At 40.6% G+C, this 24,111-nt stretch overlaps 3 protein-coding genes across 15 annotated transcripts in view; 1 reads left to right on the top strand and 2 right to left on the bottom strand.

Moving 5' to 3' along the window:
• The window catches only part of ampd2a (adenosine monophosphate deaminase 2a), a 28,940-nt gene extending 22,957 nt beyond the window's left edge, over positions 1–5,983 (bottom strand). The window contains exons 1-2 of one of the 4 annotated variants that reach the window (XM_077603522.1): positions 5,849–5,983; positions 5,529–5,598 (exon numbers count right to left, since the gene is read on the bottom strand). In XM_077603522.1, the coding sequence (XP_077459648.1) occupies positions 5,529–5,547 (19 nt within the window). In that variant the 5' untranslated portion in view covers positions 5,548–5,598; positions 5,849–5,983. Of the gene's footprint in view, positions 1–3,897; positions 4,332–5,528; positions 5,599–5,683; positions 5,701–5,848 lie in introns of those variants that run through there. The other 3 variants (XM_077603524.1, XM_077603523.1, XM_077603521.1) reach the window with 3 other exon arrangements.
• Positions 5,984–8,219: 2,236 nt separating this feature from the next.
• LOC144076015 (G-protein coupled receptor 61-like) lies at positions 8,220–17,557 on the bottom strand. 10 transcript variants are annotated; one of them, XM_077603535.1, is made up of 5 exons: positions 17,500–17,557; positions 16,930–17,211; positions 13,476–13,756; positions 11,775–11,861; positions 8,220–11,658 (listed from the first exon to the last, which is right to left on the bottom strand). In XM_077603535.1, the coding sequence occupies exon 5, from the start codon at positions 11,462–11,464 to the stop codon at positions 10,076–10,078; it is 1,389 nt and encodes a 462-aa protein (XP_077459661.1). In that variant the 5' UTR covers positions 11,465–11,658; positions 11,775–11,861; positions 13,476–13,756; positions 16,930–17,211; positions 17,500–17,557; the 3' UTR covers positions 8,220–10,075. The 10 variants fall into 10 exon arrangements, with proteins under 10 accessions (XP_077459661.1, XP_077459655.1, XP_077459659.1 ...); XM_077603529.1 differs by lacking the exon at positions 11,775–11,861 and having other exon boundaries at positions 13,392–13,756; XM_077603533.1 differs by lacking the exon at positions 11,775–11,861 and having other exon boundaries at positions 8,220–11,577; positions 13,392–13,756.
• Positions 17,558–20,358: 2,801 nt separating this feature from the next.
• Positions 20,359–23,885, top strand: LOC144076181 (amphoterin-induced protein 1-like). The gene is made up of 2 exons (XM_077603825.1): positions 20,359–20,557; positions 21,480–23,885. Exon 2 carries the CDS (start codon positions 21,518–21,520, stop codon positions 23,006–23,008), a length of 1,491 nt encoding a protein of 496 aa, XP_077459951.1. The 5' UTR covers positions 20,359–20,557; positions 21,480–21,517; the 3' UTR covers positions 23,009–23,885.
• The last annotated feature ends 226 nt before the right edge of the window (positions 23,886–24,111 follow it).

The raw sequence follows: 24,111 nt of genomic DNA, 5'->3' as shown, positions 1-24,111 counted from the left end.
CTGCGAAGGTGAGATAAAAGGGCATCCTTCAGCTGACACGGCTTCATTTGGGATTAAACGATATGCCAGTAAACTGAAAATTGATCTCCAAGGGGATCAAACCAAGCAAAGTATTGGGCTTAACCACACTTAAGCAATACGACGCAATCAATCATATTCATGAGTGCTGAAAAAGAACTCTGTGACATGACCTGATTTGTACGGTGAGTCACTCCTGGGACCAATGGTGAATGTTCGTGTTTGTTTTGACGTGTGATCCAGCAGGGGACATTCTTTCAAATCAAAGTATTTATAAAGATAGAAATTCATGATTTTCACTGACTACAGCCTGGTAATAGTAATTGGCCGTGAATTTGATCAGATGTTTTAACATGCCTCCAAGCAGTGTGTTGGAACTGCAGGACTGGTAAAATATGCATTGTATGGATGTGCAGAGGATCCACTCGACCTTGACTCCCACTCTTCCACCTGTTAGGGTAATTGCGCTTGAGGCCCTCCCAAAATCCCTTTTCCACCACTGACAGACCTCTTCAGTTATACACAAAGTATCCATAGCCACAGAAAGGCTTTGAATTTCCCATACAAACACAAGGAAAAGATCATGAAATGGAAGACCACCATAACCAACCGAATTAACCAACCATGGTCAGATTATACAGAATTAAGAATACTATAGACCACATGTGTCAAAGTAGCGGCCCAAGGGCCAAATCTGGCCCGCCGCATCATTTTGTGTGGCCCGGGAAAGTAAATCATGAGTGCCGACTTTCTGTTTTAGGATCAAATTAAAATGAAGAGTATAGATGTATATTAAATTTCCTGATTTTCCCCCTTTTAAATCAATAATTATAATTTTTTAATCATTTTTTTCAGTCTTTTTAGTTTAAAAATCATTTGGTAAAATCTAAAAATATATTTTAAAAAAGCTAAAATAAACATTGTTTTAGATCTATTAAAAAACTGAATATTCAGGGCTTTTAATCCAGTTCTTTTAATCCATTTATTTAAAAAAAATCTAAATATTATATTATATCTAAAATCAAGTTGACGTTAAAGCGGCCCGTGAACCAACCCGAGTCTGACACCCTTGCTATAGACAATAGATATATTTCATTTCTTAGCAAAAGTTAGATAATATTACAACAAAACATTCATGAGTGAAAAGCGTGTTATAGTTTTATATCTCTCTTTTATCGATTAATTGATCAAATAAAATATTGGGATGTAATATTATTTTATTTTTTAATACTTTAAGTTGAATATTGGTTTTATTTTCAGATCCCAATAATGATCTGATAAGACTCAAATCTATGATATTAAGTTGATCCATAAATAAATTAACATTAATCGTGAAGTAGGTTAACGCAAAGACAAAAGAGGTTGATGTTAGTTTTTAATCGTCATGGCAGGAAGGGTACTTTTTAATAATATTACTTTTTTTCAGTAACATGCACTTACTTGTAAGCCATTACTCTTGAGTAAAAAATAATGTTACAGTTTTACAAGTTACTTGCGTTATATTACTAGTACAAGTCTCAAGTACCCTCGTTGCCATGACAGAATCCCATCACTTAGAAAAATTCTGCCCAGTAGCGGTGATTCGTGTCGTTTAGTCATCTATGAGCCTAACCGGCATTAATATTTCATGGCGGAGCCTGCATTTAAGTGCTGTAACCCCTAAGCTAAGATGTCGTGCAGGCAGCCATCGACCAACCGATGTGAGGGTACGGCAACCTACAGGCATTCTCGCATTGGCTCGGGAGGAAGGGGGTCGTAGATCATTTTAAAAGCTCGAAAAGGTAACTTTTCTGATATACGACATGACGACCGGGATGCGTAGCTACAGTACAACATTACATATTCTGCTTCATGGGGTGCCAAGGGGCTCCGGTGGGAGGGAGACTCCTGCGGATGTAGATAATGACAAGCCAAACCACGTTTCCATCCCCCCCCCAAAATAAATTATTATTTTTTAAAAAAAATCAACACTCACATTAGAAAAAATATTTCAAATGCAATAGAGCATCCAAGATAGGAGGTGCTTAGGTTTTCTCCAGGGAACTTTATTTTGATACTAGTTAAAGTTGGAAAAATAAGCTTCTCAAGAGATAATGCTGTAGATGTTTCCAATGGTAGTCATTTTTTTTCCCTCCAAAAGTAAAGCAGGATTTACAAGGACTTTTTGCTTCTCCACATGTGGCTCTTATGATGGACCCAGGATTCAGACGGTTCAGCCAAGCGACTAATTGAGAGCATGGAAATGGCTGCAGAGACCTCTAAGTTATTTATTACTGCAGCAAAGATGGGCTTCCTCTGCAAATATTGTACAAAATCTACTGCAGCAGACATGCAAACACATATTTGCACTTGGCTAAAGCGGACAATGTGAGGATATGGTTGCATAATTAAATCAATACTAACGTGTTATCGCTTCGAAGATGCATTTGCTGCTCTAGTTTCTGTTTCAAATTTCTTAACCATAGCGTTGTCATGCCTCCATTTGATCTATGATAAACTAATAGCGGTAACTAATCAAAAGGCATGCACCATGCCTTGCATTTGAAGCTTAATACAAGCAGCCATAATATTGTATTGTTACTGAGGATGTGCTGCAAAAAATGAAAAAGCATGTTGTCCTTTAAGAAATAGTAGAAATTCAATCCAATTAAGTCTAATGGCCGCCTCCTTTAAACTTTTATGCACTGCACAGGAATCATTTTAAATAAAATTTGAGTACAATATTAAGTTAACTAGGGCAGCCCCCAGGGCTGAGTGGTTAGCGTGTCGGCCTCACAGTGGGGGACCTTGGTTTAAATCCAGGTTGGTCCACCTGTGTGGAGTTTGCATGTTCTCCCCGGGCCTGCGTGGGTTTTCTCCGGGTACTCCGGTTTGCTCCCACATTCCAAAGACATGCATGGTAGGCTGATTGGACACTAAATTGCCCCTAGGTATGATTGTTCCCTGATGTATTTTGAGAATCTAAAAAATAATTTAGATTTTAGACTTTTAATATTATTTAAAACGCATCTTTTTCTTAAATATGGGAAGAAGCTAGTGTATGTGGAGAAAGCTACTACAATAATTGGAATGATAATTTAGATTTTTGACTTTTAATATTATTTCAAATGCATCTTTTTCTTAAATATGGGAAGAAGCTAGTATATGTGGAGAAAGCTACTACAATAATTGGAATGATAATTTAGATTTTCGACTTTTAATATTATTTAAAATGCATCTTTTTCTTATATATGGGAAGAAGCTAGAATATTTGGAGAAAATTACTACAAGCACGGGGACGACAGGCAAGGCTGGACCGAAGATTTGAAACGAAAAGTTCACAAACATGATGCCACTCAAAACATTTTAACGTCAATTAATAGTATTCATTTAAAAATTATTCGTATATTAAAGAATATTTGTTACAGTGATAAGAAATTAAATTCAGTATGTTGAAAATGTAATAAAATGTGATGATTAACAGTAAACAATACCTAAAAGAATTGCAATTTTTCCTGAAAAAAAATTGAAAAAAGTGTGATCCCTTCATGTTGACACAATGACAAGTAAATTGACAAAATAGACTACTTGCACAGCTGTGCAAAAGTGTAAACAGAGATAAGGACATAGCTTATCCTCGCCCTCAAGATAAAATTGTCATCACTACAAGACCAGAATAGGTGTGTCCAAAGACCTACTCTTAAAAAAATCCAGCACAATTAATCAACCAGAGCAAAAAAAACACTTTCCACATGTCAATAGACAAACAACATTCCTACAAACTTTTGACAGCTTCTTGCATCAGCAAACAATTTCTTCCCTTCATCGTCCTGAACAACAGCACTAACTATTTGCCCGTTCTTATTTTTTCTAAAGGCTCCCTACCTCAACCTCACTCACCAGGGCTTGTAGTGCTCTGCAGGCTCCCCCTCTTGCAGAACGGGGATTTGGGCTTCCCCGAATTATCGTTGGTGGAGAAGGATGCCGACATCTTGCAGCCTGCACTAACGCAGCTAGTAAAAAATAGCCAGCCAGAGCTGCGCAGTGGCCAACAGAGGGAGGGAGGAGAAGCTCCGACACTGGAGTTTTGCCTCACATTGGGGCAGCGAGGCAGCAGGACCCACGCGAGGCTGCGAGGGGCTCCTCTGCAGAGTTGGCTCCTCCTCCCAGCCAGCTGCAGGTCAGGCGCAACGCTGCGCAACGGCGAGCTAAAAGCACGGATCACCCAGCTCCTGCTAACGGCCATCCTCCTTGGTTGTCCTGGCAACTGGAAAAGATGCTTCAAGCAGCTAATGTAAGGAGATCCAGCCCCAAGAGGACACCATAGATACGGGAGTGTGGCTAGTGTGACAGCTGGAAAACCACTAGATGGCCTGAGCAGGAAGGTGACCGAAGGACAAAAGTTGTCGCCCCCCCTCACTGGTCTAAAAATAGCAGCTATACACAAGCAGACCCCAAGACCGCAGATACCACTGCATTATTGAGTAAATGTAATAAATGACATGAGCTTTATAGAAGCTCGCTTAGATTATTGAGTTGTCTTAGCTTGTGTTTCTTGATGAAATGGATCCAGGTTCAAAAAGCACAAAGGAAAGGTCACAATCTGAGCAAAAAACATCTATAAACAAAAGAAAAACAGATTCTTCAAAGATAAAAATTGTATTAACTATATTTTGAAAGGTCAACTGCTTTTCTACTCTGAATGAATCAGGAAACACAGCCAACAGCACTATCTAGTGAGGAGAAAGATTTATGCAGGTAACTGTTCAACGGATGTACGTTGAAATTTAAGTTTTAATAAGAAGGTAGAAAACCCTGTCCTGATAAACAAGATTTTTTGTGGAAAAGCTACTTTTATAATTACTATAAACCTCTTTGTGCCTCATATGAATTAATATCAATATATCGTAGCCAGACAAAGCACTGTCATAAAACAATTTGTTTAAACATGCACAATATTGATGAATGCAGTTTTCAATACTACCAATTGAAGTACATTTACTGCATTTTGAATGAGTTCAAATATTTTGGATGGCTTGAAAAATGACCACAAGTAATTACACAAAATGTGACTATTTTCATTTCCCACTCAGTGAACTCTGAAGCCAACACGCCAACCACTTTGTCATCATAATAAAAAAATACTTTAAATCACAACTGAAGCATTAATGGATCCCTGACAAACATCAACATTGAAAATTAAACAATAAATTATCTGTGGGCTCCAAAAAATTTCTCATTCAAACTCAACTGTGATGGGACCGTTCCATCACACACTCATGATCATAAGCGGTATAGAAAAATGAATGATTAAAAAAAATAAACGGACGTCTGTCTGTATTTGTGCGTGTGTGCGTACAGTGGGATAGTCACGTGACATCATAACAATAATGTAAACGCAAACACAGACCGAGAAAAATGTGATCCGGAAACAACTTCAATAGTTTCGCAGCTGAATTACTCCCACATTGAAAAAAAGAATAACACAGTATTCATAGTTTATGTAAAAGTATAAGAATTTTGTGACTTACCACCCCCTGGCCCGGACATGGTTGCAAATGAATCGACGGTCGGGAAACAGTTCACTAAAACAGGAAGTCTCTGTCAAAACACGGCGAAACAATATTTGATCTGACTGTTTAAAACACATAAACATAACACAATCCCGTGTAAGTAAATCAAACACCTCGAAGTTAGTCTGCTCGAAACATTAGATGCAATAGTTTAGCTTTGTTCTTTAATTATCCATCGGCTAGAGTTCGCACGTGACTAATGGTGAACGCACCGTCCAAACAATTGTTACAATAACGCTGGAATAAATTCTCACGCAGATCCTTCTTTTTTCTTTTACCTTGAGTGTAGAAAGTCTCACTTTGCGTAGTTAAACTTAAACGGATGCCATCGAGACGTTACTGATTGGTGTTTCCTGTTGTAACGCTCTTATCTTTTCCCCACAAGACACTTCTACTTTGTAGCTTGACGTCAGTCTCCACAAGTGGATGATTAAAAAAAAATAAAAAAATAATAACAGAAGCTGACGTTAAGGCAACGATGACACCAACATAATAATAATAATAACAATAATACTGATGATAATCATAATAAAATAACTTTAAAAAAGGTCCTGAGATGTGACAATAAAATTATGTATAAAGAATCGCTGACACATTGTTCTTTGGTGATTGAAGTCCATCACCATAAACTGTCACTCATTAACAAATTAATACAATAGAAAGCAGTGTGCTTTTGAAACTGCTTTGTATATAATATATACAAGGCAGTTTCAAAAGCATGATCACTACTATGAAGTTTTCAGCACAAACAATGACAGGTTATCGGGGAGTCCCCGGTAACCTGTCATTGTTTGTGCTGAAAACTTCATAGTAGTGATCATCTTTAGGGTTTTAATGCAGTGTGTACATATTTTAATTTTCTATCATGATCATGTTCCGGTCAAATCTGACAGTTTTCCTACTTTCATCAATCGTAAATATTGTTTCACATTTATTTCTCTTGAAGCCTTATGATATCTTCCACATGGTGCATTTGAACAGATACTACAACTGATAATCACAACTTTCATTGAATTTTGAGGAGTTTAGTAAACTTTGCAACACCTGGTATTCATCCACCCAGGAGAAAGGACGCAGAGAAAGAGTGGAAAATATTCCTAGGACGATGCCAGGGTCAAAAGTCTACCCAGCGACAATTATTAACACAGACCTAGAATGTCCTCTTGTGGTTCCGTGAAAAAATAAATTGTGAAATGGTATGATAACCTGTGAATAAGTTCACATATAAATCACACAAGAGTATAAATTATATACTGGAACGCATTTGCTGAATCGTCCTTTCTGCGACACATCTTTTATAAACTGCGGGGAGCTACTTCATATGTTGAAGTCATGTAATTGGTACTTTAAAACTGGCTATATAACGTGTCATACAATAGAACTCTTCAGACAAAAGGAGCAACCATGGTTATTTGCAAGGCCCCTTGGAACTGGAGTACTTGGGAGAAAACATCACATCAGTATGGTGGTTTGTTGTGGAACACTTGCCCCTCTTGAGAGCTGACCCTGACTCATAAACCAACTAGGATGTTACATCAGTGGAAACCATGAGCTTTTTCCAAAGCACATGAAACATTTAAACGCAGTGGGAACAGATGTCAGCAAGCCTGACCTTTGCTCGCTGTTTGTGTTGTGCATTATGGGCAGAATTTCGATGCGTAGAGCTGTGACCTTCGTTGGATTACAACCTCGAGGTTGTGGAACCTTATGTATCTTATTCAAGAAGGAAGTGTCAAGAGACCAAAAGGTGGATCAGTACAGTAATGGCTTTTCTGGTCATGTTGACTTAGGGGTCTCATGCAGATAAAGACACTTAGTTCATGTGGTCTGAGTGTTTTGCCGGTGGAAGGACCCTGTCAGAGAGGCTTTTCCTGCTCCTGCACTTAAACACAGAAGGAAGTGAATGGACAAATAACAATTCTGATAATAGCAAGTAAATCAGATTGTGTAGGGATCAGGGGTACACGGTCGATTGGTCGCCAGTCTTTTGGTCGCCGGTCTTTTGGTCACCCGGAAGGTAAGTGATAATTACCATTTAAACCATTGCTCAAATTCCCTAAATACAAACTGCGAATTACTATTTAATCATACTTAATGCCTTAGTAATTATTAGGCTAAATAAAAGCTCCAAATTTCCCGGACTTTTATTGTTTTTTGTTGGAGAACTTGTTAAGACCCTGACTGACGTAGCTTCTTAAAGGGACAACGCATGTACATACAAACTCTAATACACTCACACGTCGGCTCAGTGAAACTGCTCATGGCCATTTTTGGCTTTTACTGATGCGTAGACCGTGTTGTTTTACCTTGTTTTGTTGCCGGTCTTTTAGTCGTCGGTCTTTTGGTCGTCGGTCTTTTGGTCGCCGGTCTTTTGGTCGCCCGTTGTCGCGGTCCGGGTGACCAAAAGACCGCACACAGGGATCAGGTAGCAAAATGTATGATGTAAACTTATCAGCTGCTTTGGCCTAATAAATTCAACATTATGAACAACCACAATAGGATTACATCAAATTCCCAGTTGTGTCATTAAAACTGTACAGTCTATAAGAATAGTCGGATTCCCATTCTCTGTGTGTAAGCAGTTGAACAAAAAAGAACAAAAAGGTGAAAGAAAGAGAAAAAAAATATACATATGATTAAACGCAAGTGTTCTTTTAAAAACATAGAAACGCTTTATTACAACCACAGTTCTGAAGGAACCTTGAGCTTTTTATGTTCTACACACGTGCAATCCATTCTTTATTTTGAGGACAATATTTAAAATAAATCAATGAAATACTGTTTATAAAGCTCCACATCATCCACCATTTAGGATATTTATACTTAAGCTCATTCTCAATTTTAGATCTCTCACTTCAAAACAACATAACTTTTAAGTAACCCTGTGTCCGTGGTAGTAAAGCACCTGCAATCTAGATCATTTCTTCATGTAGTAGTTACCAAGGTTTATCATGTACATAAAACCTGATGAGGCAAAAAAAACTAAATATATTTGTCATCCATGATGACAATCTGCACGACTCACAATGAAGGCAGCAACTGGTCAAAGCATTCCAGGCTCCTTGCAATCAGGTTTAAAACATATAGTTGACACCCACAGATTAAAATGAAAAAACAAAAACAAAACAAAAACAGCTGTTTAAACAGTACAGTACACACAGCACACTTACAAGTCTACCAATTACATAATTTAGCAGTTAAAAAAATAAAGATATGTAAGCATACTGATCAGATCTTGACTATCAAGGGTGTATAGATTTCCATCTTCAAGGAACAAAAAAAGTTGCAGAGTTACTGTGCAATCCTAACAGGTCGCTCTGGCTCACTGTTGAATCAAATAAACAAAAATATCCAACAAAAAAGTCCACTGTAGAATTTCCATGAGAAGTAGCTTACACAATGGGTGTCAAACTGACTTGATGAGTTTAGACAGGCTTTATTATTGATGAAAACGCAACTGTCAAACTCATCAGTGAGAGAAACAAATACTACATTTTGAACAAAGCGTGTCGTTTTCATACGCAATTTCCAAAGGCAGAAGATCACTGCACAATAATTGACTAATCTGTTAAAAGTTAGTAAACAAAGGCAAATATCTCAGCTTTTTATATACCAGCATAAGATAAGAAATTAAATAATAACATCATTTCACTGTACAGAGCTGAACGTTCAGGAAAAAAATCATTTTTTTCTAATTCTCTATCCTTAGACAAATTTTAAAAATGTTGAGTTTATGTCTAACTCATTTTTTAATATAACCTAATTTTCACATATATTCAGAAAACAGGAAAAAATTATGAAGCAAATTGATACAAATAGAGAGCTACAAGACACAAGTTAAAGACCCAGTAAAGTGAATTCTGCTTTTATATCCAAGTACATTTAACATTTAGTAATTTATTAAGATTTTGAGTGACTTATTTGCACTGATAGGCACTGGCTTGCCCCCCCCAAAAAAGCAACTTCAACTAATACACACCAAATTAGTTGTCGGATGAATTAAAAGAAATAATTTTGACAAGACTACCAGTGTGTTCAGGTGATTGACAATTGAGATTTGAGTGGTTTTTAAGGCTTTCCATTTTTTTTATATTCCTGTTTACATTGAATTAAATTGGTTTGCAAAATGACTGAATATAACACCACCTGTGTAAAACCTAGCAGACATTTTCACTTTACAGGGACTTTATGGGTGTTAATTAAGAGCAGTTTTAAAAAATCTGTCTTTTCAATCAATAAAAAGCAGCTTTGAGTGAAACTGTTATTAAAGTATTTATGTAACACCTTATGTTTATAAGGTGGTTGTAATTCGCTGTGTTTCACTACATTATACCAAACCAAAATACAAGTCAAACCTCACTGACAATGGTCAAAACTGAACATTGGCTTCAATGTTAAACTATGCAGAACATGGTCTTCCACTTGCACTTATTTGACAATAATACTGTGGTGAAAACTAGTTACCCCTGAATGCTTAAATGATGATGATATCGTGATATTAAGAGTTAAGCGTTTGTATCGACGTGGTTGTTTTTTGCCTGTTCGGTCTCAATAAACTCGATGGTCTCCTCTGCAATTTGTCCGGGTATACGAAAATCGGCAGGTAGTGGATGTGCTGGCTCAGGCGACTGAGGCGTTGGGCGGCAGGATTCCCCCTTGGGACTGGAGGTGCTGTGCGAGTTCTGAGGTTCCAAGTTGCAGCCGGTGCCCTGAAGAAACTGGAGGAAATTTTCCTCTATGGAGCCTTCACGGCTGGGCAGCCTGTCCTCCACCTCCAGCCCCGCTCGACGAAACAAACACGGCAGATGTTTGCCCAGCTCCTCCCGGATCTGTCTGTTGAGACAGCCGTAGAAGAAGGGGTTGGAGGTGAAGCAGAAGTAGCCAATCCAGGTGACCGCCTCCTCCAGAGAAGCCAACGCGGCCGGAGGGCTGGCAGCCAGAGCGGAATACAAGTGGAAAGAAAAGTAGGGCAGCCAGCAACAGAGAAATTGGCCGCCAACACCAGCCAGAACCGCCGCCGCTTTCCCTCCGCCCAATGGCCGCCCCGGGGTCTCCCTCCCGGTTCCGGTGCCCGTCCCGGAGCTGGTAACCATGGTCGAGCGGCTACTGAGAGACTCGGACCTGCGACGACGGGGCGTATCCGTCCAAGTGGGCAGGGGGCCGTGGTGCATGGCGGCAACCCGAGCCACTTTGAACATGTTGCAGTACACGACAAAAATGACCAGCAGCGGACACAGGAAGTAGAGTAGCGTAAAAAAGATCATGAATGCCAATCGGTTGGAGCCGCCCCCCGTCCAGTGCAGTGAACAGCGCCTCTGACCCTGAGCTGGGGGAGATGAGACACCCCCACTTCCTCCGCTACCCTCCAAGAGGGGAGCCCTGGCGCCTTGCAGGACCCAGGCAAGTAGTGGCAAAGCAGACATGGCCAAGGCTTTCACCCATATCCCCACCAGCACAGACGCTACCAGGCCGACGGTCATCTTCACCTCGTAGCGCATGGGGTGTATGATGTAATAATAGCGCTCCACGTTGATGACCGAGATGGAGAGGATGGCGGCGCTGACCAGGAATACGCTGAGGAACAGGTAACTCCGACACATGGCCTCCCCGAAGAAGGCCCGACTGGAGACCATGCCGAGGGGCATCAGAACCAAGGCCGCCAGCAGGTCCACCAAACACAGGTGGAAGACAAAGGCAAACTTGTGGAGTTGCGGGACTTTTGCGATGACCGCCATGACGGCCACGTTGCCCACCACGGCCAACAGATCCATGAGCAGCATGGCCGTCAGGGCAAGCCACTGGGACGGAGGCCAGCTCTCGGCCAGAGTGGAGGTAGACGACGTGTTGGATGGGAGCTGTGGAGGCGTGTGGGAGGCGTTCCATGCTGGCTCCATTGGAGGGTGGGACGAGGCGGGCGGGCGGGGTCCGTCACTGGCCCATCACCCATTCTTCACGGCCAGGAAGTACAGCCAGAGGTCAGAGGCTACAAAACAGGTAGGGAGGTGCCCTGCAGTCAGACAAACGCGATGATTTTATCAATCTGTTTCATTTACAGAATCCTGACTTCTCCTGTCAGTCATCAGGTCCCCTGAGGAAAGAGAGTAAAATCAAAGTCAATCCTCAAATGAACCAGCAATTGCAAGAGATCTCATTTTAGTGACACAATGGCAGTGAGAATGAATCACACATTTCACGTTGACTCACTTATCTATTCACATTTTTGGGGCTGACTTCTCCCATTCATTTGCCGTTGATCATGTAAACACACCGAGCCCTATTTTCATACTCCGTCTAAATTTAGACCAGCGGGAGAGGAAATTTTAGATGAGACATTGGTAATTGCCTGCAAAGCCTCTAGCCTGGGATTTGGAAAGAGGGCAGATTGCACCGGTTATGGGAATGTACTCTACCCACTCCTTCCGCAACAATCAGCAAGCTGTCTTCAATTCCCTTTAATGGTGGAGGGACTCACCTTTCACCTGACAGAAGAAGTATTTGGCCTGATCAATGGAAGTTTTACACCGACTTTGCATGAGAAAGTGCCGCAGACCTCCCAAAGGAGATCTGCAGAGCGAACGGGGCACTTGGAGACCATCTTTCTCGTAGATATGTTTCTGAGGTGGCAAAAGTAAACGGTATATTTGCGTGGAATTCTGCAGTGGTGCAGTTTATAAAGGTAGGGCCATCCATTTAACCTTTATCCCAGGGGTGTCAGACTCGGGTTGGTTCGCGGGCCACTTTAACGTCAACTTGATTTCACGTGGGCTGGACCATTTTAGATATAATATTTAGATTTATTTTTTACAAATGGATTAAAAGAACTGGAATTACAGCCCTGAATATTCAGTTTTTTATAGATCTAAAACAATATTTATTTTAGCTTTTTTATATATTTTTAAATTTTACAAAATGATTTTTGAACTAGAAACACAGAAAAAAATGATTAAAAATTACAATTATGGATTTAAAAGGGGGAAAATCAGGAAATTGAATATACATCTATACTCTTCATTTTAATTTGATCCTAAAACAGAAAGTCGGCACTCATGATTTACTTTCCCGGGCCACACAAAATGATGCGGCGGGCCAGATTTGGCCCCCGGGCCGCCACTTTGACACATCTGCTTTATACTATACAGCCGCAAATGAGGCAAAATCATATCCAGTTTAGGACAGAGGAGTATTTTTTTGGGTAGTGAAGTATTTCAAATATGGTCACCATGGCATATGCAATGACTAAAAACCACATACAGACCACTTCAAACTAAAGGCACAATGAGGAACACAGTATTGTTAAATGATCCCTAGTGAGCTGTTAACACTGTCATGGTTGTAAAGGCATAATATGGCTCCTGTATTGCATCTTATTAGAAAGTGTCTAATGGTATATCTGGTCTGTATTGGAACCACTTTCCATTTCATGCCAAGACAGATCTGTCTCCAACTTAGCGAGCACAAGGACATACAACGATATACTGGTGTGTAGTAGGGGAAAAAAAATGTTGACCGGTTTATGTTTAACGGGAATCAAATGAAGAAATATGTCCCTAAATTGCCTCCACTAACCACTATACACTATGAAACAACATGATACCCCAATTCAGTTTTACCCTCCTGCCAGGTTTAGTCATGTCTTACCACCCACTCATTTATGTTAATCATTAATACATTACACCCACAGTATGAAGCAAGGCACTATTTTTGTCATCGTGAATTTAATTTATTCTCTCCCGGCCATCATTTTAATATCAGAGGGGAACAAACGAGAGTCGGGGTGTAAAGGAAAGGGGGGGCAAAGGGGTTCTTTAGAGCATCATATACCTGAATAAGAATATTTCCTCTCACTGCTGCTTTGGGGTTTGGACGAGAATATGGTGCATCTCCCCTTCAAGTTGCATCATGTACCTGCAATGAACGCGGCCCACTTTGCTGGTCTTCCCGGCCTTTCTTTGGCTAAGTCCATCCTGCTTGACTACAGATGTGGTTCCGTCCAAAAGATGCTGATGGGAATGTGTGCAAAGATACCAGGCAGGCAACCCACTCTCCTCCCTCTCCCTCCTTTCCTCCTTCTCATGGTTGCAGGGAGGACCTCAGTGTTGTGTCTCCACAGGGTCTCAGTTTCCGTGGTGTTTGTATTAAACAGTCAAGAAAGAAACTCTGTCTCTACAGGTGAGTATACGCTGGTTCTTTAAATGCAAGATGAAAGGAGAAGAATTACAAATCTTCAATTGTAATGAAAACATCTTTCAGATAGATTCATGGTGTCACATTATGTCAAGTGCTAGTGAATCAAATCCAGAGTGATACACAAACTGGACACCAATAGACAATTGAACAATTTTATCCAGTGACTTATAATAGTTAAGTCTTTATTTGTCTTCATTAATATGTTGTGCTGCCTTCTAGTGGTTGATTAAGTGAAACTCTTTGTTGAACACTAATTCATCCATCATTTATGTATTAAAAAAATTAGATTGACATCTTGAGATACTTGATTTATAGGATATAACTGTAAAAAATAACTAAAGAAAACAAACACAAGTTTGACTAAGTGTGTTTCATGTTGCAAAAATTATTTTTTATATAATACTGACTTTAAAAAAATATGCAGATATGAACAAAAATCACAATTGATTCATTCATTCACTAGAATGAGTTCTGTCCTAGAGGGAAAATTTAAACAATGCAGATTTTTTGACAGCGAAGTTAAAAATAAACCTTCGATATCTGCAGTCAAACATGTTAGAACCCCTCATTTTCTCACTTTTCTACGTGTTTATTTCTATTCTTGTCATTCACTGGTGGTTTGCTCAACACAGCCTGCAAAAAAGGGGGTGAATGAGGGAAGTCATGAGATCAGCCTTCATTCTCCACCATCCTACCTTCTCAAAGTGGGGCTCCTGTTGCCACGGTGATCTTTCTCATATAGAGTCCATCTACTTGCTATTTTTTTTACGAAGGGACAATGAAATCTGAGCGAATGTGGATACAACAATCGTCCTACCAACTACTCCCCCATCTATTTGCATTTGTAAGATCACCGAAGCATTTGCATTTAATGATAATTGCACCTCTTTAACCATGCATGTAACACTTCACATGCACGGAATGATTAATCTAAATCACTAATAGGTTCATTAGAATAATATCAGACTGACAACTGAACGCTAAAGGTTCAAATCTGACACACTTTCTTGGCTTTGAATAAACAGCAGTCAAAGTTTGCAATATCTCAAAAGGATCAACCATTTAAGCATTTAGTCTCAGATTTAAAGATTTGACATTGCATTAATTAATTTAATGTCATTCATGTTTATGAGGAGCAGTTGCTTTCCATTGATTGTTAGTTGTTGGAGTTATTTTGGGTACTATTATATGTGTGTGTGTACAACGAATAAATATTAATCATTATATGTATATGTGAAATATTAATCATTATAAGCTTGACAAACGCTTAGTATAATTTTTAGCGAAGGACACTTCCCGCTGCAGCTGGCTCTGAGGACTTTTAATTGTTTTGCCCTGATCCGAGGACTATTGACTTTACAGCTCACCCAGTCCCTGGATCCGAGGACTGTTGATCTCAATTAAAACCTCGACCCTTTACCCAGTCGCAAGTTCGCAATGAAGATCTGTGAAGGACTCTTAAATTGCTTTGACTTGGATTCCGGAGCAGATGGCGATATCGAATCGACCTCCGAAAATACTCGCAAATTGTTTTAAAATAGTGTTGCTCGGTTCACCTAATATGTAATTGTTTTGCTGAATGGAGGCTTGCTTGTTTAAATTCTTATGCAGTTGTTTTTGGTTTCCGACCTTAATTGTTGTTTTGAATACCTGATATGCAATTGTTGTTGCAGTGGTTTTTTGACCTTAATTGTGTTATTCGGTTAGACGATTATGCAATTGTTTTGAATAAGATAAACTTAATTGTTTTGATTCTAATGCAACTAAATGGACAGGAGAGGATGTCTTTCTTGAGAATAATCTGTGACGAGGACGAGTCAGGATTGATTCTTACTTGCAAGTAAAGCTGGATATATGTGCTCCGATATCTTTCTTTTATAAAAGTATAACTATTAATGAACCTATCATTAGTCATCCGCAGAACTCATGCTATTTTGTCCACGACTGAAGCAACATATGAATGCACCACATTTAAAGGGAATGAGAAGTACCACTTTGATTAGTTGCGGCTGATACTAGCATCTTTAGTTAAACCATTCTACTTCAAATGCCCCTGCTTGCACCCATCGGCGTACAGTACGTTGGACTACATTTGCAATAGACTAAAGAAAAGAGTGCCAAAAGTCTGCTTTTATCCTTTTTTTCTAATGATAATTACTGTTGGGAGCATTACGACATCAACCGCTGCTGTGACAATGAGCTGCACATAACATCTAACGTGAAACAGAACAAGAAACTAACTCATATTCACATAAAAATCATTTTTCTGGCCACCAGCGCTCCCAATATTAGTGGTACAATGCTAAGCCTCTGTATACGACCGCACGTGAGTGAGTGCGAGGTGTGCACTGTTGACTCCTGACCAAAATAGCAGCTAGATCCCTAGCTCCCATGGCAGCACTCATCACCGCTACGACAAATACAATGGTTACCATGGCAACCGACAAGCTAGACTCCACGCTCACGCTCAAAAATAGCAAAAAGGACGCCAGAGTGCCGCTACTCTCAATCCCATATCAGCTGCACTCACGTCTGAGCTCGTGCCATTGCATTTTCACCAAAGCAGATTTATTGACGCCTACACAAACAAACAGTCAGCCTTGATGCGGCAAAGGTGCCCTGAGTGGGATAATGCTGACCTGATGATAGCGTCAGTCAATTGGGGGACCACAACTCGGGCGATCACTATGTGGGTGGTATAATAAATGGGACGCAGACCCAAAACCAGCTAAATAGTAGTCACAAAGATGAATGTGATGCCTTGCTGCAGGAGTTTGGGAAGCTTTTTGACTGAGAGAGCCAGAAACAATTCATATTTTTAAATGTTATTCCTTGAGAACCTCACAAGCCATAGGTTCCCTACCCCTGCCTTGGTCAACATCCAATCACAGATCAGCACTAGTGTCTTCAATAACCCTATCATGTATGTTTTTGAATTCTAGGAAGAAGCCAGTGTACTGCGACACGAGCAAGGGGGCAACATTCTAACGTCACAGTTGGGAGTCAAACCTTCAACTTCTTGACTATGAGGCATGCTAAATGCTATGACTGTGCCAAAACAACACAAATGTATAATGTCATGTTATTTTCAATTCTCCTATCTCTGTATGGATCTGAATTTACTTTTTGAAGTTTCTTATTGAAAACAAGAAAAAAGCTGATAATTTCATACCTTACATCCTTTTTGGATGGTGGCCCGGCGGATGAGTGGTTAGCGCATTGGCCTCACAGCTCTGGGGTCCTGGGTTTAAATCCGGGTACTCTGGTTTCCTCCCACATTCCAAAGACATGCATGGTAGGCTGATTGGACACTCTTAATTACCCCTAGGTATGATTGTGAGCATGAATGGTCGTTTGTCTCCTTGTGCCCTGCAATTGGCTGCCCACCAATTCAGGGTGTCCCCTGCCTCTGGCCCAAGATCAGCTGGGATAGGCTCCAGCACTCCCCGCGACCCTAGTGAGGATCAAGCGGTTCAGAAAATGAAAAATAAAACATCCTTTTTGGGCAAATATTACCAAAACTTCCCTAACCTAACGTATGGGGGCAGTGTCTCCTCTATATTCAGAGTGACAAACTGCAGTCATATATAAATATATACTACTATAATGTTAAATGTATAAGAAAATCAGTTTTGATTGAAAAATAACCATTTGTGGTGGTGTACAAGTTTACAGGATTTCAGAGAAATTTGTCTCTAATACTTAAATAAAGTCATTAGAATTTTACAAAAAACTCTCTTACCTTGGTCCAATATAGTAGTATTCATACAACAAGGGTCTTCCCTACTGTGCACGAGACCTATGAGGAGAAAAAAAGGTGTATTCATGTAGTAATATAAAAGAAAGTATCATTAGGACGGTAACTCTGAGTGGAGTAAACCATATTGTGCCTCTAAAAGGGAGCTCCTAGAATCAATCGATGAGCCAATCCCATTTTATTTCTAACCCTATATGGCCAAACATCATATTTGGTCCATGAATTTTGATCATTCTGATAATTATCCCCTGATAAAAACATAAGATGTGATTGATGACAAATTATATCCGAAATATTGTAGTCATTTTGTTCCAGGCAGGGCAATATTAGAGATGAATTTTAATTTTCTGTCAATTATTTAGTGTTTTTGACTTTAAAGGGCTAAAGCACTTTCAAACTAACAGTTTTTCACAGGTTAAATTTATGCTTATTCACCCAGGCTCCCAATATTATTTAAAACATCATATTTAGCCTCCTTGCTCACCCAGAATGTTTAATATGGAAGGAGGCTTTGATTCAAAGTTCCTTTTCTCATTTTTTTGTGATGAGCATATTTGAAATGATGTATTATTGGACATTCACTGGAGGTCTCGATTAATTTCAAATGAAAAACATTTAATAAATAATAGAAAATCTGGATTTTCTTCCCGCCTATGATTACAACCACAATTAGGTAACCCTCAATTGGCAAGTGAGCTGGGAATAAAATGGTCAACACCTGTAAAGTTCTTCCAATCTGGGTGCGGATCATCCAGAGAGAAAAGCCTTGACAGCACGACCGCATTTGATATTACTTTAACCCGCTTGGCCAAGCTCATTTATAATTGAGGAGACGAGCATAAATCTCCTGACAGCCTTGTGTCCTTCTACAAGGCCGTTGACTAAATCGACCCAGCGACGCGGGAGGACACATTACAGTAAATGTCTCCGTGTGGCGGAAGTCATCGGCAGACAGGGTTCACAATGAAGGGCTTGTATATGTCACAGATGAACAAATAAGTGAGATTTGTTTTCTCCAAGGCTACAATAAATTTTTCAAAAGGAACACATATTATTCAATTTTTTAAGTGGAATTTTCAAGGATTCAAAAATTAATAAATTAAATATTAATTTACAGCCCACTGCATACAGATTAAGAAATAGTTGATTTGACATTATACATACATTTTTATCAAAAAAAAATTTTTTAAATGTTAAGGCAAGATCTGTATTTTTAAATGTTTGTCTCTACCTGTATTTCAATGTTTGTTACCATAGGGTTAACTATCTGGGAATTAAAATAAATTTTAAAAAAGCACACACAAAAACTGTTTGTACTAAATTTGGAAATCTGCATAATAGAAATTTATGAGACCGACAGTATCTGTCTTGATCAACTTCAGTACAAAGGAGCATCACCTGTCTATTGTGATTTAATTAAATTTCCCACTACCTCATTGAAAAAGTCATTTTAAATTCCCACGCATAATCTTATCTTCAACCAGGAGCAAATTCAGCATTCTAATTTCCTCGCTACATAATCTAAAAAAAGCTTTTATCTGAATGATGTGTTGAGTTCGCCTGTTTCATTACATTAACATCCAGCAACAGTGAGAAAGACATCTTGATCCATTAATTAAACACTTTGCTACATGGAGCCTTCCTCCCCAAACAGTCATGGTGACACTTTCTTTCCTCCTTCCTAATTACTGCAGGGCTTCAGGCTTTGACCATCATTCAATTGGTTACTATGTCTTGTTAGAGACCACTCAGAATCTACACAAATCCATGCAAACAGTTGCATGCACATCACGTCCGGCAAAAAGACTGCTGCAGTCAACACGCACACACACTTGGCCTGTCCTTCACCTCAGTTGAGAGACGGGACAGTGGGAAGTTCATCATCATTAGGCTGACATCAATGCCCACGACATAATGGCAGTACAAAAGGATTCAAAGACCTCTGCCCACCACCCCCACGTGATTTTTTTTTGCATTTCGCAATAACAGCACCATGCCGTTCCATAATAATTAATTCCTCCCCTTTGCACAGATCATGACGATTCGTGCTACAAGGGTGTCCTCAATATACGATGAATTCTCACTCCTAGAGTCGAATAGGATAGAACAGAACAAAACAGAACAGATTAGAATAGAATACTTTATTCATCCCTCATGGGGGAAATTCACTTGCCAGAGCAACATAGACAAAAACAATAATATAAATAGATAACAGTCCACATACTGGCAGAAAAAAAAATCCAATGGTGTCCGACACTGGCATAAATAATCGTACCGGGCGTGATATTGATATTGAGTATCGGGAAATCACTACTTTGTACAATTTAAACTGGTGCTAAAATGTTGGCACATTTGCATGAAAGTGGCCCGGCTGTTGAGTGGTTAGCGCGACGGCCTCACAGTTCTTAGGTCGTGGGTTCGATACCGGGTTGTCATCCTGTGTGGAATTTGTCATGTTCTCCCCGGGCTTCTGTGGGTTTCCTCTGGGTACTCCAGTTTCCTCCCCCATTCCAAAGACATGCATGGTAGGCTGGTTGGACACTAAATCGCCCCGAGGTATGAGTGTGAACGTGAATGGTTGTCTTTCTTCTCGTGCACTGCGATCAGTTGGCCACTGATTCAGGCTCCAGCACCCCCGCGACCCATGAGGATGAAGCGGTTCCAAAAATAATTGAATCAAAGCATTGTAAAGTGCAATGACGACATCCTTTCAAGGTTTTGACTTGGATTAAGATAAATGGATGGAGAGAGGGGGGAGGGAGGGAGAGGAGGCTGGAATGAGGGAGGGAGGGAGGGAGGGAGGAAGGGAGGGAGGGAGGGAGGAGAGCGGAGGTGACGCGACACCATTGCATCAACAGTATCACATGGTGCATTGGCTCCACTGCGGTGAGGGCGACTCACTTTTTCAGTGATGGACTCACTGCAGCGGACGGGAGGAGAACCACTGCTCGGTCCCGTCCTGCACGGGTGCTTCACGGGAGATTGGACCCAAGATTGAAGCACCAGGGAGGGTTTTATTGTGGTCTACTTGCTGCAAGGAACGGTAAAATCTCCTCTGGCTGGCCGAGCACTTCTATTTTATTTCAGTCTTCAATCGCATGTGGTTTTATTTATACTCTTGAATATCAATGGGGCAGTGGCATGTTTTTTGAGGCACCTGAACTTTGAGGCTGTTATTATTATCATTATTAATAAATTATTGAACATCTGAAGAGATTTACTGTTTATCGTGCAAGTTTTCTCTTATGACCACATGGTTTTGGGGCAATAAATATTGCTGTTCATAAATAAAGTTCCGTCTAAATAAGGTCAACTGCTGAAGCATTTTGGTATCTATTTAAGCAGTCTTGTCAGAAATATGGTTTTGTGCCAGCACACTTTAGAGTTTGGAATTTAGGGGCATTTCTGGTTAAAATCAGGGCTAACTCTGCATAACAAAACCTAACATTAACATTAGAGCCATCTATGGTCGTCCACGGCTCCAAGCAGCAAGAAAAATCAGCAATCATAAAATTTAAATGAATAAAAACTAAAATACACTCTCGTCACAACTCCAACTCGCATTATAATCCGGTTTTATTTCGCAAGGTAACAAACCTGTACAAGCCATTGAAAGTGAAACATTCAATCAATTTAACCTTGAAATGAATGTGAATTTAATATGTATTATGTTATATATAGTAATCCCTCGAATATCGCGGTTAATATAAACCAGACATGGCCGCGATAATCGAAAAGTAAGGTCACCCCTTATTATAACTACCTTTTTTTTTTTTTCCAGTGCTGCGTCCAATCAATTTTGACCGGCAAGGGCGAATGAATGAACGTGCATTCGTCCCTCCCAGTCAAAATGGTTTGGACGTCTAGCGCCGTCAAAAAGTTGGATGTGTGCATACGTATTCAAGCATATGAATCTGTGGACAAGATTCATGCGCATTCCTCAGTCATCACTCTTTTCTCCTCAGCTCTATGATTCTTCTACACAGTGAAGACTGCTGACACAATGGAAAGATTTCCCAATCCTGCTCCGTCAAAATTGAGAAGGAGCATCTTCCTCCTGCTCCTCCCTCTGCTTTTGTCGCGGCGCACCGGCGGACAGTTCATGCTAATCCCGTTGGACTGTCAAAAGACATGCGTGTGCGCCAGCAACATCATCGGCTGTTCCAAGGTCAATCTCACCAGCCCCCCTGTCCCACTTCCAAAGTACACATCGGTGCTGGACCTCAGCTTCAACTCCATCACGAAACTGCGAGCCAAGTGGACGAGTGAAGTCGTACTCGATCGACTCCACACGCTATTGCTCAGCCACAACGGGCTCAACTTCCTCTCCTCGGAGGCTTTCGCCTACGTGACCAAGTTGCGTTACTTGGACTTGTCCTCCAACGAGCTCCGCCTACTGGACGAGGACATGTTCGCACCCCTGGAGAAGTTGGAGGTGCTGTTGCTTTACAAGAACAGCATCTCACAGATAGACCCTACCGCCGCTTTCTCGGGTCTGGACAGCCTAAAGAAGCTCTACCTGAGCCAGAACCTGATCTCACGCTTCCCCTTGGAGCTGGTGAAGGAGCGAAGCCGAATCGAGACCCTCACGCTACTAGATGTCTCGTCCAACAAGATCAAAACGCTGGCGTTCCATGAGCTTGAAGCTCTGCCCGCCTGGATCCAAAACGGCCTGTACTTCCACAACAATTCTCTTCCCTGCAGCTGTGATCTTTTCCAAGTGGTGGCACGCTGGAATCTAAAAGATCTGAGCTCAGTGGTGGACTTCAAGGACGAGCACACTTGCATCCTCCCGGGTCAGCCCAGACAAAAAGTAGCCACGTTGGAACTGGACAAAGCCTATTTGAACTGCAGCGAGGTCAAGACCATGGACAGACAAGCCTACCTGGAGCAGGTTGTGGCGCTAGACTGCGACACCAAGCAGAAAAACGTGATAAAGATCTGGACCCTGCCGGGCGACGTACCAATCTCGGCAGCGAACAAAAGCACGGTCATACTAAAAGACGGAAATCTACAGATCGGACCTTTAAAGGAAGACGACTCGGGCGTGTACACCTGCTACGCCGTTGGCGACACCATGAATGAAACCCTTTATGTCACCGTGGTGGTCTTTAACACCACCTCAGACGTTGGATTGGAGAACCTAAAGACGGCCTACACCACCCTTATAGCGTGCCTGATTAGTATCGTGATGGTTTTCATCTACCTTTACCTCACACCTTGCTACTGTTTCTGCTGTCCAGGTCAGGACCTGGAGAAGACCAACCCAACAGGCAGTTTCCATTCCTCCACTGTCAGCATCACTCAATCCCACCAGCAAATGGGATCAGAAAGAGGCGAAATGGCCGGCAAGGACTTCCCGTACGACACCAAGGACTCACTTGAGCAGAACGGGAGGTTGAACCCCAAAGGTGAAGAGGATAGAAAAGCGGGGAACAAAAGGAGAAAGGCATCTGTCACCTCCGTTAGCTCAGACACCCCTATGATGGTGTAAAATATTTGTGAGGAGACCCTGCGTAAGCCCTGTGCATGCATTTTAAATGACCAAATGAACCTAAACAAAAAGACTTGGACTCTCATCACTGGCTCCTAAACTAAGAGTGATGATCCTTCAAACAATGGGCTGTTAATGGCATCCTGGAAGCTTTTTTTTTCCTGCCCATGGGACACGAGTGAGAGAGAGGACCTGAAAGGTTCTGGGCATTAGTGCCCAACCCTGAATAAAGCAGACAGCCACAACAACATTAGTGCAGGCCACACACGGCAGATCAGACAACAATACAGTTAGAAGCAGTCAGATTAGTAGATTAGTAAAACCTGACACAAATAACGTCCTATAATGAAGACGTTTATCTTAACTAAAAAGTCATGTGAAAATTGTGGAAGTGGTTTACATTTTTAGGTACTCAATAGAAACAAAGCTGTCGTGTTAAAAAAAAAGTTGTAGCAATGTAGCAATCTTTTCTCTTAATTTGCTGTACTTGCACTTTGTGAGGACCACACTGAAAAGGACGAGATATGTACTGGTAATAACAGGATAAAGTACTATAATTAGAAAAGAAGTTAGAAGTTTACAACTGATTTGAAGTACTATTTGCGGAAATAAAAGGCATATTTCACAAGAGTAAATAACTTGTTAAATACAAAAATGTATGACATGTCAATAGAGGCTGTTAACTTGTGTGGTAATTAATTTCATTATCTTAACATTACAATGTCTGTACTTTTTTCAGCGTGGCCCTAATACTCCTTTGTAACATTTCCATGAGTTGAATTCCCAAACACCAGCAATGTCTCCAAGCACTAAGACATTGAAACTATGCTCGCACTAATTATAATGTAGCAACCTTATATTAAAGCCCTCAACAAATCTTCTGAATGTATACGTGTTGTGATAATTACAGTACAGGTTGTTTCAGTATTCATCATTATAATATCAACGTTATAAGCAAACTTCAAATACTACCTCACTTCTTTTGCTTGACGGTATCCATAAAATGCTCATAAGATGACATCATCAGCTCTCTTTAATGCTGATTTAATGCCCGTGATATTATGTGACCTTGTGGGTAAGGCTAGAGGTTCTATAGAGGCTCG

Source organism: Stigmatopora argus, chromosome 6 (genome assembly GCF_051989625.1).
Source record: "Stigmatopora argus isolate UIUO_Sarg chromosome 6, RoL_Sarg_1.0, whole genome shotgun sequence".
Lineage (NCBI taxonomy): Eukaryota > Metazoa > Chordata > Actinopteri > Syngnathiformes > Syngnathidae > Stigmatopora > Stigmatopora argus.
This window is presented reverse-complemented; position numbering and strand designations above follow the sequence as displayed.